This window comes from Cavia porcellus, unplaced genomic scaffold (genome assembly GCF_034190915.1).
Source record: "Cavia porcellus strain 051 isolate PalLab524CR breed Dunkin Hartley unplaced genomic scaffold, mCavPor4.1 scaffold_33, whole genome shotgun sequence".
In the NCBI taxonomy this organism is placed as follows: Eukaryota; Metazoa; Chordata; class Mammalia; order Rodentia; family Caviidae; genus Cavia; species Cavia porcellus.
In genome coordinates, this window is record NW_026947516.1 from 34,103,382 (window position 1) to 34,116,320 (window position 12,939).

At 37.9% G+C, this 12,939-nt stretch overlaps 1 protein-coding gene across 11 annotated transcripts in view; it reads left to right on the top strand.

Moving 5' to 3' along the window:
• Gk (glycerol kinase) overlaps positions 1 to 12,939 on the top strand; it is a 117,487-nt gene that overhangs the window by 24,475 nt on the left and 80,073 nt on the right. For 6 of the 11 annotated variants that reach the window (XM_063242821.1, XM_063242822.1, XM_063242823.1 and 3 more), the window contains exon 5: positions 9,371 to 9,454. The exons of the other annotated variants lie outside the window; for them this stretch is intronic. In XM_063242821.1, coding sequence (XP_063098891.1) covers positions 9,371 to 9,454 — 84 coding nt within the window. The remainder of the gene's footprint in view (positions 1 to 9,370; positions 9,455 to 12,939) is intronic. 11 annotated transcript variants of the gene reach the window in all.

Genomic DNA, 12,939 nt, shown 5'->3' on the forward strand with positions numbered 1-12,939 from the left:
ATATAGTTCACAAAAGTAATTAATCAGATTTGAGTGTTGGTTGACTTATTTATTTTTGGTGTTGGAGATTGAACCCAAGGCCTTATGTTGCTAGCTAAGAACTTCAGAGTATAGCTTCATCCTCAACACTTTTTTTTTTTCTTTTTTTTTTTTTTTAAATTTTATTTAAGGAGAAAAGAAAAAAAAAGCAGGGAAAGGGTACAAGTTATACAGATTTACAGAAAAAAAATGAACAGTAGGAAATCACTAGTTAATGGATTACATATTGTCATCTTAGAAATAATTGTTCAAGTCACAAAATTAAAGCTTGTAAAGTGGACATTCCATCAATGATACTGCAAACAGTTCTGTTCATTGATCCAATAAAACTCTGTGATATCATTTTCTATCTTATACACTTAAATATACATGCAGTTATATAGTTTGGAGCACTTTCTTTTCCTCTCTTTTGTACCATGACTATTACACATTTTGGGTTTCATTGCTCCCACGGTTCTTATTACTTTTTTGGAAGAGAGTAAAACCAAATGTGACATAACAGAACAGAATCGGTCAAGTCAAAAGGGTGGACATTATAGATAATGTAAAAACATAATACAAGGTGATCAACAATGGTTACCATAATGCCTCCTGCTATCTCTAATAGAATTGCCTATATCATTAGTTATAATACAATTGAACAAAACAGTAAAGAATAAAACCGACAAAACCAAAACATTGGAGACATTGTAGGTCTTCAAAAGTAGATAAAAGTCAACAAGAATGGGCGTCATAATGAATCTCATTATCTTCACAGCTGATGCCTAAACTTTCGAACCTGATACTATCCAGCAAAACAGAATAGGGGAACATCAGTTAAAAACCAGATGGTGAGAGTAATACAGGGCTTTAAATCAAGGTAATGAAAAGTCAAAGTGGGTTACTATAATATATCCTGCTATTTTTTTTCTTTAATTAAAAGGATAAAGATAAAAAAGTAAATAAGGGAGTGGAGATTGAGATAAAAGAGGGCATAACAACGAAACAGCGCAGATCAAAGCATAACCATTTAAGCAGAATAGTGTTTCACCACCAGATAATCCTAACCTAAAAGTAGTTACCATATTGTTTCTTTCTTTGAAATCCTTGAGTACAACTTCATATACTGTAGCATTAAGTATATCAAAACAATGTAAAACCATTCAAGAGAATGACAGCATTACAGAGTATTTAGAATCGACTAACAGAAAATGAACAATGGTTTCTGTATAATCTCCTTGTCTTTAAAAGGTTTTTGCTTATACTATCATACATAATAAAATCCAATAAGATACAGCCTATTTAGACCATTGGAGACAGAAGGACAAAAGCTAGATGAGACTTCAAAACAAGATGATACTAAATCAGTATTACCTATTAAGATGTCATTTTCTCCAAAATAGCTGTTCCTATCATCCAATCTTCTCTGCCTCGTTTCTGTTAAGCTCTTTTTCTGTCAGTAGCTGTCAGTTTGTCTTCTTCATTTTGTTCTCTGCTCCATTCGCTGTGGCCTCTCTGCCATTATTTCTGGATTCTTTGTATTTTTCTTTTTTTAGAATATCCTGCAATACTCTCTGTAGAGTTGAATTGGTGGTTGCAAATTCCCCCAGTTCCTCTTTATCCTGGAAGCACCTTGTTTTTCCATCAATTTCCAGGGACAGTTGTGCAGGATATCTCAATCTTGGCTGGAGATTATTATCTTTCAAAGCTTGAATTATTTCCCCCCATGCTCTTCGTGATTTGATGGTTTGTGCAGAGAAATCTGCTGTAATTCTGATGGGTGTTCCCTTGTAAGTGGTCTGTTTCTTGTCTCTTACAGCTTTTAATATTCTGTTCTTGTATTGAATTTCTGGAATTTTTATTATTATATGCCTGGGTGTTTCTCTGTTTGGGTTGTAGGTAGCTGGGGTCCTGTATGCCTCATACATCTGAGTATCTTTACCCTTTGCTAAATTAGGAAAATTCTCCTGGATTATTTCTGTGAGTAGCTTTTGTAGTTCACTTGTTTGTGTCCCTACTTCTTCTTTTATGTTCTTAATCCTTAAGTTATGGATCCTCTTATCATCTTCTTGTCTTTGTATTATTGCTGTTTGTTTCTTTGTTATTTTTAAGAAGTTTTTCATTTCATTCTCCCATATTACAAGTCTGCCCTCCAGTTCAGATAGTCTGTCCTTAGTTTCTTTCAAGCTGTTATGCCAGTCTTCTATAGACTTCTTAGTATCTTGGTAGTCCCTTTGAACCTGCTTCACGTATTCTATGCTTTCTCTGTTTTCTCCATCAAACAATTCTCCCCTTTTTTTCTGTTCTTCCATTCCACCACCTGTTTTTTCTTGGGTGGTACTTAGCATTTCTCTAACTATTCTGTATACTTCTAGCTTCAGGTCATTGATAACTTCATTCCTGAATTGGTCTATGAGGCTCTCTATATGGTGCCTTATGTGTATTGGTGCGGTGTCTGCTATTGCCTGTTTCTCAGAATTGGGGGCCGAGGAGCCTTTCTTGTTGCTGCCTCTTCCCATGCTGCCTCTTCTTCTCTGTTCCTTATATATGCAAGCTTATATAAGAGGCCCAGCTTCTCTCCCAGTCAGCCACAGCCTGATCGAATTGCGCCAGCTAGGTGTTCCCGCTCACCGCTGCGCACCAGGGAGTTACGGACCAGGCAGCCTACGCGTCTCCCCTCCCGGCCACCGTCAGGCTCTGGGATCTGGGTTGGGACAGCCTACCAGGTCCGCCGGCAGCGTCAGGCAGGCCAGGCACTTTTCACCAATCCCGCCCGAGAGGGGGATGTGTGGCAGGAGTCGCCACCGCGCCCTGCTCCCGCAGGACTGCTCGGGCCCAGAAAGTCCTCTGCTGGAGTCAAACTGTGGTAGAGTGTCAGTTTCTCTCACTCACCTCACCACAAGTCAGTGCACGCCTCCCTGCCGTTCGCAGATTGCCGTTCTCAGAGCTTCTGCGCGTCTCTCTCCTTGCCGAGCCACTGTAAAGGCAGCCAGCCGCCGCGCGGCGGGAAACCCAAATCGCGGCTTACAATGGCGCGGTTCCAGCCTCCACACCGAGTCTTTTCTGTTCCTGTTTTAGCACCAGGACTGCATTCTAAGTTGGCTTCTCTCAGCCCAGTTCGTTCCTGAGTCAGCGAAGCATATCTCCACCTGCTTATGTCTCCTTAGTCCGCACCATTCCTGGCTTCTGAGCCGAGTCTTTCAGAGAGCCTCTGGTAGTTGTTGTTATCTGTCCGCCATGTTCTCCCGGAAGTCCCATCCTCAACACTTTTAAATTTTATTCTGAGGTAAGGTTTCAGTAGGATTCTCAGGCCGGCCTTGAACTTGTAATTCTCCTGTCCTGCCTCCTTCATAACTTAGGGGTACAGGAGTATATTTCAATACCTAGCTGCTGGTTTATTATTTTTAGTGAACTAGCAGTGATAATACTTGTTGTGTACTAACTGCTATTAGTGTGAGATTGTACTAAATGGTTTATCCAAAATATATAATCTCAAAAAACCCTGTGATACAGGCTTTACTTGTCTTCTTCTAATTATGGAAAAGCCCTATAACATGTCCACTGTCATGCAGCTTGAAGTTGAAATAAAGCCACAGTTTGAACATACAGTCTCCAACCCCAAAGTGTGTGTTGTAATTTGTACATATAGGGGTTGCTGAGGACACACTGAAAGTCATGCATAGTAATGTAGACTTGGTAACAAGGGCACCTTGGGATAAAGAGTGGTTTATTTTTATATTTATTTATTTATTATTGTCTTTTTGAGACAGGGTCTTGCTATGCAATTCAAGCAGGCCTTGAGCTCCCTTTGTATTCCAGGCAGGTCTCCGAACTCAGAACAGTCCTCCTGCCTCAGCCTCCCGAGTGCTAGGATTACAGGCGTGCACCACTGTACCCAGCCTAAGTGTTTTAAACACACTGGTATATTAAGAACAGCTAGAAAAATGTAACAAAATTCTGAAAGACTAGGAGGCTACCAGGGCAATGATAACTTAAGGGAGCAAAATCCAATAAAGAAGGAAATCACAGAGACTGAAGTCTGGCATTTGGTATTGCTTATCCAGTAGAGATATCCATCCGTAGGTTCTTAAAAAATGATCTGAAGGGCTTAAGTAGCATTTGCATAGGTTCATGAATGAAGATAGGGAAGAAAAAGTAGGGTAAGAGATTGCCAAAGATTAGAGTGGGTGTTCAGCCTAGTCTTTGCATCGACACTGTAAAGGGCCAAGTCTAAAAGTAAGATAAAATGGAATTACACCAGTCTACTCAGGTAATGAAGCCCAGATTCAATATGATTCTTTGGATTAAGATTATTTGAGATTGCTAATATAAGTAGCCTAACTTTCTTTCAGAAATGGAAATAAATCCTTTTTGGAGGAAAACAATATCATCAAGAGTGTCGTGATGTCTCTATAGTTTTTTCATATACAGTGTCTAATTTTCTATCAAAAATTAACACACACATAAAACAAAACAAGACAGGGACACACTTCCTGGCCTTTCAGGCCTTCTTCTGAAATCTGAGTGGAAGGCTCCAGTGACACTATGACTGTTGGATTCCACATGTCTGCAAATCCAGTTCCATGTAGATCATGCCAGTGTCTGCTGCCAGCTTGAACAGAGACAGATACCAGGGATGCAGCAGGCTATGAGTACCTGGATGGCAGAACTCAGGAAAACATTTCTCTGTGGGGTCTTGAATAACCAGGGCACCCTGAGGCACTCTTCAAATGAAAGCTTACAGTTTTCACCTTTGAGCCCACAAAGGGTAGTGTCCCCCTGATTCTTGAAATGCCTTTAAGCCATATTTCCTGTTGTCCTGATACAAACTGTTGGCTACTTTTTAATGCTAATCTTTTCAACCACCAAGCTCTCTGGGTTCGTAACTTTACAGGTACTTCCTTTCTGGTGAAACTGAAAACTTTTCAAATGGATATTTTGCTCCTGATTTCTTACTATAAATCTGGCTTGACAGCACTGAGAAATACCATGCCACAGTCTGAAGGTTGGAATGCCTTGAAATTTTCTCCACCAGATTAATTAATCTGCTGTCACTAGTCTGACTCTCCCATAATATCTCAGGACATGGGCAAAATGTAGACAAATTTTCTCCCAAAATGGAGCATACATAGCCCTTAGGCCAACTGCTAGTGGAGTCGTGAATATCAACCATCTGAGCCTGGCTTTTACTAAATGCATTTCCATCAGCATTCTGGTCTTCTAAATGCTTAGTAGAGTGTCCCATCAAATTCAGCTTATAGCATTCTAGGGCTTTCTCTAACCAGCATCTCCAAAGATTTCCAAACTGCTCCTGCAAACCAGTTCCAACTTCTTAAGCCCCATGGTCAGATACAGTGACAGCAGAAACCCCACTTCTTTGGTCCAAAATTTTTGTTAGTTACTTTCTTGTTCCTGGGATGAGATACATGTTAGTATTATCTTTACAAATAGTTTTGCAAAGTGCTCCCTCCACCCAGTTCTATATTAAGCCTTTGTCTTCTGAATCCAGCTTTTATTAGTGTTCTTTATACTCTGATGTCTTTTAAGTATTATTCAAAAGGGCTTGAAATTTAAACTGTATACTATACTAATAAAGAAGCACAAAACTACCCACAAATTTCAAGTGAAGGGTGAAGGAAGGCTTAAATCAGTGATATTCACATACATTCCTTGTATTGAGGCTACCAGCAAAATGCTTTGCCCCAACTAGGGTTGCCCAAGTATTTTCCTCTTATTGACTAGGTTGGGTCGCTCTTCACTGCATTAGAGCTGTATGCATGGTCAGACTGGACTTGTACTCACTATATAGTATAGGTTGGCCTTGAACTTATGGCAATACTCCTTCCTCAGCCTCCTGCTTTAGCTTCCAGACTGCTGGGATTGTGGGTGTGTGCCACCACTCTCAGCTCATCTTTTTTTCTCCTTCTCCTCCCTCTTCCTCCTCTTCCTCTTCCTCCTCCACCTTCTTAAGTCAAACTCAGAATCTGTGTCCCTTGCACTGTTTTCAAATGGTTTTGCAAATAGTTTTTCCAAGATGTTGGATTTCAGGTTCCCTGTAACACATCACTCTTTTTTAGTTTCCCAGAATCAATTTCAGGGCCTCGCGCTTGCCAGGCAGATGCTGTGCCACTGAGCTATATCCCCTGGTCCATAACTTTTTTGTTATGTTTTGGGTTTGGTTTTGGTTAATTTTTTTGAGACAGGAACTCACTCTGTATGTAGTTTAGGCAGTCCTTTAACGCAGTATGTAGCCCAGGGAGGCCTGGAACTCATGGCATCCTCCTGCCTCAGCCTCTTGAGTGCTGAGATTACAGCCATATATCACTGTACCTGGTTCCTCACATAAATCTCTTTATAGAGAATGTTAAAGCTTTAACATTGGTCATTCTTGTCCCTGCTTTTTTCCCCTCTAACATACTGGTTAATGGAAACTAATGATTAACCTGTCTTAAAAAGTTAAGAGGTCTGAAGGAACATTGAACTCAAATTTTTTAGAATTGAATTGAGTTTCAAAGAATGAGCAAAAGAAGCCATAGATAGCCAGCCACTTAAACCACTAACACATTTGGCCTTAATTATGATGCATGTATTTTATTGTTCCTTTGGAGTGCAATTTTTTTTTACTTTCATGAAATTAGCTTTATCAAACTTTAGTTTTGATTTTCCAAGTCTTATTTTAATACAAAAAGATATTAAGAAAATATAAACACTTCCTGCTTTATGAAAAAATAAAACAAAATTCAGAGACAATGAAGCTAGCAATGTCAAAAGGTCCAGTTGAATGAATGTATCAGGTAGGTGTGGCAATTAAGTAGAAGGCAAATAAAGCAAAACAAATACCAGTAAATAATAAAATGACAGGAATGTCAATATCCATCAATTATAACTATTAATGTAAATGGACTCAGTTCACCAATCAGAAGACACAGATTAGTAGGTTGGTTCAAAAACAAATCCAACTGTAAGCTGTATACAAGAAACACATCTAATACAGGAAAAATTCAAGTCTTTTATTACACAGTTCTTTGAATGACTTACAGCTACTTGAATTCTGAGTAAAAAAATAACTGCTGTATTTTTCAGTGATTGATTTCTTCAACACCAGGTAGTTTAAATAAAAAGAAACTGATTTAAATTTCAGCTTTGAAACCTCAAATATTTTTCTAGGTTTATTCTCCCAGTCCTCAGTTTCTGTCATCAAGATGTTTTCGCTTAACACATTACACTTTTTTCTGGGGCTGAAAATTATGGTCAGGATCCTTTGGGGTTTTGTTTTTAAATATTTTACCATGCATTTTATTCTACTTTTTAGTAGTATATATTGATTATATAAGTTAATGAGTTTTATTTTATTTTGGCAAATTTGTACATATTCATAAAATACATGTTAATCCTTTTTCTCTATCATAACTCTTCACCCTTCCCACGGGTTTCACATTTGGGGGGAAATTTTAAGTGTGTATAAAGTATTTTGATTGTATTCTTGTCCGCTGTTACATCGTCTCTCCTGCTTCTTCCTTTCTCTTATCTAGTGATAGTTTTTCATCTATTCATCATCTTTTTAAGATACCACAGATTAGAGAGGTTATGTGATATTTGTCTTTCTGAGTCTGGCTTATTTTACTCAGTGGATGGCCAGATACATCCATTTTTCTGCAAAGGATATTTTTTTGTATTGTTGACTAATACTCCATTTTGTAAATATACCACATTTTCATTATCCATTCACCTAGACTGGTTCTATATCTTGGCCATTGTTACGTAACTTTTTCTGTCATAAAAAATGGGTATTCAGGTATCCCTATGGTATGGGGACTTTAATTCCTTTTAGCATATATCAAGAAATAGTATAGCTGGATCAAACAGTAGTTCTATTTTCAGGTTTTTTCAAAAACTCTGTATTGGTTTTCAAAGTGGCCATATTAAAGTTTTAACTTTCTTCTGCTTCCCCCGCACCATTTTTTAGAGGGAGGGGCACCTGTTTCTGAAAATGTCATCACATGAGGGGCAATCATTAATATAATCTCTATTCCATTGTAAATGACTTCTTACTCAGTTTAATTAATAGCTTAACTTTGGTGAATGGTAAGATGTAGTAGTTACATATGTTTTTGTTATTACATTATTGAGGAAAACAACCTAAAAACACTGTAACTGTCAGTACTGCTTACTTAGGATATATTCATTCCATAACCTGGAGCCCCAGCTTCCTCTGGACTTATTAAATCTCAGAGGAGATTTACTGTTTGCCTTTGTTTCTAGCCAAAACTGGAAATAATTTAGATGCTCTCTAGTGGATTGTGTGTGTCTGTGTGTATGCTTTTAATTTTTCTTTTGTTTCTTAGATGCTTTATCCTTGTTATAACTTCAAAATCATGCAAATTTGTAGATTTATTAGCCTTTTTACTTTATTATTTTTATTAGTACATGTTTGTGATACATAATGAATATATGGATGTTTATTATTCTAAATAGTCTGAAAATAATGCCGCCTTCTGGACTATTAGTACATCATTAAACTAACTTCAATCGGTGGGGAATGAGGCAACTACATTTCTGTTCATTCTTAAAACTTCTTTTTCCAGAACAGACTGAGTCAATCAGATATATAACAGATGTGACTTTAATACAAATGGGTTTCTGGTCATCCACAAAATTTTAGCCTATTCATTTGATTGTCTAGGCCACTTCATTCCATTTACTTGATCCAGATGATGGATATACCTTCTAGAAACAGGCTGTATAGTGTCCTGGACTCCATAGCATCTATTTTCCTTTTAAAGTTTTCCCCTAATCCTTTTGGAAGTTAGTAATTGCTGATCACTTCTATGGAGGGGGCCTTTCCCTCCAACCATCCTACTAGGAAAGTGTTGCCTGGGGTCATGATTTCTCAAAGCAGCCCTTTCATATCTTACAGCAGATGATGACTACAACAAACATGGTGGCATGCTGTTTAGCATTCCTGTCTCACATCCCCCAGGGATGTGCTCCCTCAATAAATGTATATATCATGCATCATTTCAATTCAGTGCTCAGTAAGTAACTGAGCCACTTTTCTAACTAGAATGCATGTATGTTGCCAGATAGGAAAAGAGCTATCCTGAAGAAGAAAATGTTTGCCTGTTCTTCATCAAATGGAAATATTATTGAAGCAGACATTCAGACTGGACCTCCTGTGTTTCCTTACTATTCCTTGTCTCTTCTTTTCCTACACTCCCATGGTGTAGAAAATGTTCGTTCTGATAAACTTGCTCAAGTGAGCTACCAATACCTAAGTGGTCAGCAAGAGTGCATAGACCTTGAACCTGGCCATCTCTAGCATGAAATGCCATTATTTCTCCTAATGCTCCAGCTGCTCCAGTTTCTCCTGGCACTTCAGTTCCAGTTGCCGTTGTTTCCTCTGGCTCCTCAGTTCCAGCTGCTGGTACTTCCTCAGGTATTGGTGTCCTGGCTACTGCTCACTTCCCAACCTTCCAACCCAGACATGTTGGGGGAAATTGACTGCTGCTACCAGATCTAAATCTGTCACTTCTTTTGATTGTTCTAAGAAATTACCTATTCAAGGGGCTTAGTCTTCCAGCTTGGGGTCTTTCTTCTCTTTGGCTTTTGGTCTCTTATTCTGCAAATCTAATTGTGTTATCTTAGTTTCTTTAATGAGTTTTCTAATTTTTTTGTTCTTAATTCATTAATTTTGAGTATTTGTGAATTGCTTTGTAGTCTGTCAACCACTGACATTTTTATCTTTAGTAGTTTTTACTAATTCTGTGTATTCTAATTGACTTAAAGTCTTTAGCTAAGAAAACAAGATAAATATTTTAACAGCCTTTTGTGATCATGGGATACTGGAGGAGAAGGGATTTGGAGATCATCTAATCCAAGGTCCTTATTTTCATATTTAGGAAAATATAAGAGCCAAGAAGGGTAAAATGACTTGCATAAGTCATAAAGCTCTTTGATGGCAAAGCCAATATAAAACTATGGTTTCATAATTTCACATCCAGTGTTTTGATTCTTTGTGGAGAAGATTTCTCTGGATGCCACTGTTGTTAGATGTTTCAAATGAGGAGAAAAGTAATAGACTCACAGAGCCACAAGGACTCAGGAAGCCTCTTGATCTTCAGTTTTTAGGGTTTTTTTTTTTTTTTTCAATGAATGATTGAGCTGGGAATATAGCTCAACAACATAAGTGCCTGCCTCTCAAGTGCTAGGTTGGGAGTTCTATCCACAGTACCTAAATAAATAAATAACGGATTGAAACACATCTAGTATCCTAAAGAACAAGACTTACAAAAGAGACTTTCAGATTTTAATATTAAATTAGATAACTTGAAATACTTTTAACAAAAGTTTAGAAGCTCAGGCCTTGCTTAGACCTGTAACCAAAATTCTACAGGGTAGGGCCTGGGTATGTGATTATGAAGTTTTCTAGGTGGTGCTGATACAATTTTTAGATAAGAACCACTGCTGTATTTCTTAAAGTGGAATGCTTATTTGAAAGTTGATTTTATGAGTCCGTCTCCCAGACTTACTATTCCAGAATTTTGGGAAATGTAATTCATCTTTAAGCTTCCTAGTAAATGTGTATCCCTTAAGACATCTTCATCTAGGTTTAAGACATTAAACAAAAAGCCTGGAGCAGTGACTATCAAATGTATTTGTTCATGTCCCTTGCTAAAAATATATATATTTTACTTTTTTAACTCAACAAACCCACATAACTAAGCCAAGGTTCATAAATCTATATTTATCTTCAGAGCTTGTTTGGAGGTTCTCGCTGGGGAGTGCAGCTACTTGTGTACCTTTGGTCAAGGAAATGGTTCTCCTCTATTGGGTGGTTGTCCTCTTCAACCAAGCATGCAGCTTCAATAGAGATGTACATGGAGAGGTGAGGGAGTAAGGGGACAGGTGCCTAGACAGCCAGCTCAGCTGAATCAACCCAGGCCATCAGTGGGGTGACAGATGTTGCAGCCAGATTATCCTCACATCCATCAGTATTTTATCTTTTTTTATTTAAAGAGAAAAAAAGAAAGGACATAAAACAAAGCAGTAAAAAGGTACAAATAATACAGTATTTCAAGAAAAAAAATATACAGTAAGGAATCACCAGTTAATAGGTTACATATTATCTTCCCAGGAACAGTTGTCCAAATTACAAAATTAAAGCATACAAACTAGACATTCATACAATGAAATTGGAGACAGTTCTGTTCAATGATCCAACAAAAGCTCAGTAATATGGTTTTCCATCCTACACCCTTGAACATACCTGCGGTTATATCCCTTAGTCCACCTTCCTTTCCTCTTTTTTACAATAACATTTAGACTTTTTGGGTTTTATTACTCCCACAATTCTTATTACTTTTTTTGAAGAGAATAAAACCAAATGTGACTAAGCAAAACAGAGTCAGTTAGAACAGAAGGGTGGGCATAGCACATGATGCAAAAATAGAATACCAGGTGATCAAAAGTGGTAACCATTGTGCCTCTTGCTATTTTTAGAGTGGTCTATATCATCAGATATGATAGAATTGATCAAAACTACAGAATAAGACCAATAAAACGTACACTGAAGACCTTGCAGGACTTCAAAAAAAGGATAATAGTATTTATCTTGCCAAGTACACTAAACTTTAATATTTTTTTCTCTTTTTTGAGATGGGGTCTCTCTATGCAGTTCAGGCTGGCCTTGAGCTCAATTTGTAGCCTAGGCTGGTCTTGAACTCGCAATGATCCTCCCATCTCAGCCTCCCAAATGCTGGGATTACAGGTGTGAGCCACCACACCCGGCTGTTGAACTTTAATATTTACCATTCGAATTCTATTATACTTGGTAAAGTATACGGTTATCAAAACTCAATAAATTGATTTACAAACTCATAGTTTGAATTATTTCACTTTTTCCAGTTCGTTCTTGTTAAACCAATAACACCTGCTAAAGTTGCTTGACTATAAGGAAGGTTCACTGTTTTCCATAGTCATATGGTATTGCCACTGTTTCAAAAGTGGATTCTCGGGGCTGGGGATTTAGCTCAGTGGCAAAAGTGCCTGCCTGGCAGGCCCAGGGTCATGAGTTCGATCCCCGGTACCACCAAAAAAAAAAAAAAAAAAGTGGATTCTTTGGTTCTCTAGGCATGGGATATCGTGCCACCTCCATAATGATGTCACTAGTGGTGTATGTCAGTTACAGTATAAATATTAGAAAACTCAACTCTTAATGAAGAAACAAGAAAATTCTTTCATTGAGTGGCACCAGCCATCCAAGAGTAGCTTAGTGTAGGTGCTATTTGACTTCTGTACTCACACGGTATCACCTGGTTCTCCCTCAGATTGATCTTTTCTGCAATAGTTTCTGATGTGGTAGATTCAGATCTCCCTTCAGGAGGTAAGCAGACCTAAGTCACACACTGCCAGGCTTTCTCACTTGGCATATTTGACCACATATTCTCTTTTGAATCAATGGTTGGAGTCCAGATCCTACACAGAACCTGGGGACAGGCAGTCAAATCTCGGGCAGAACACATGCTGAGATGAAGGAGAGTTGATCTCCTAAAGAGAATTTGAAGTACTCCTTCCAGATGTAAGAGGAGTATATGTTGGACAGCAAATGCAGATCTCATCTAAAGGCCATATATTTTCATGGTTTTCTCCTTTTCTTCTTATTTTTTTGGCTGTGATGTATATTTCTCTTGCTGTGTTTTATACCTATAGAAAATAGTGTTGTTTCCTGAAGTACTTGATTTAAATCTAATGGGAAATAGCCACTGTCAAAGTAAAGCAGCAGGGCCCTCAAGGGAAATGATTGTTTAAATAATTAGAAAGAATTTTTAACAATTCATTACAGGAAAGAATTAATTTTAAATGAATAGAGCAGAATAATGTAGTTATGAGTGAAGGAAATTAGATAATAACTGTAAGCATTCA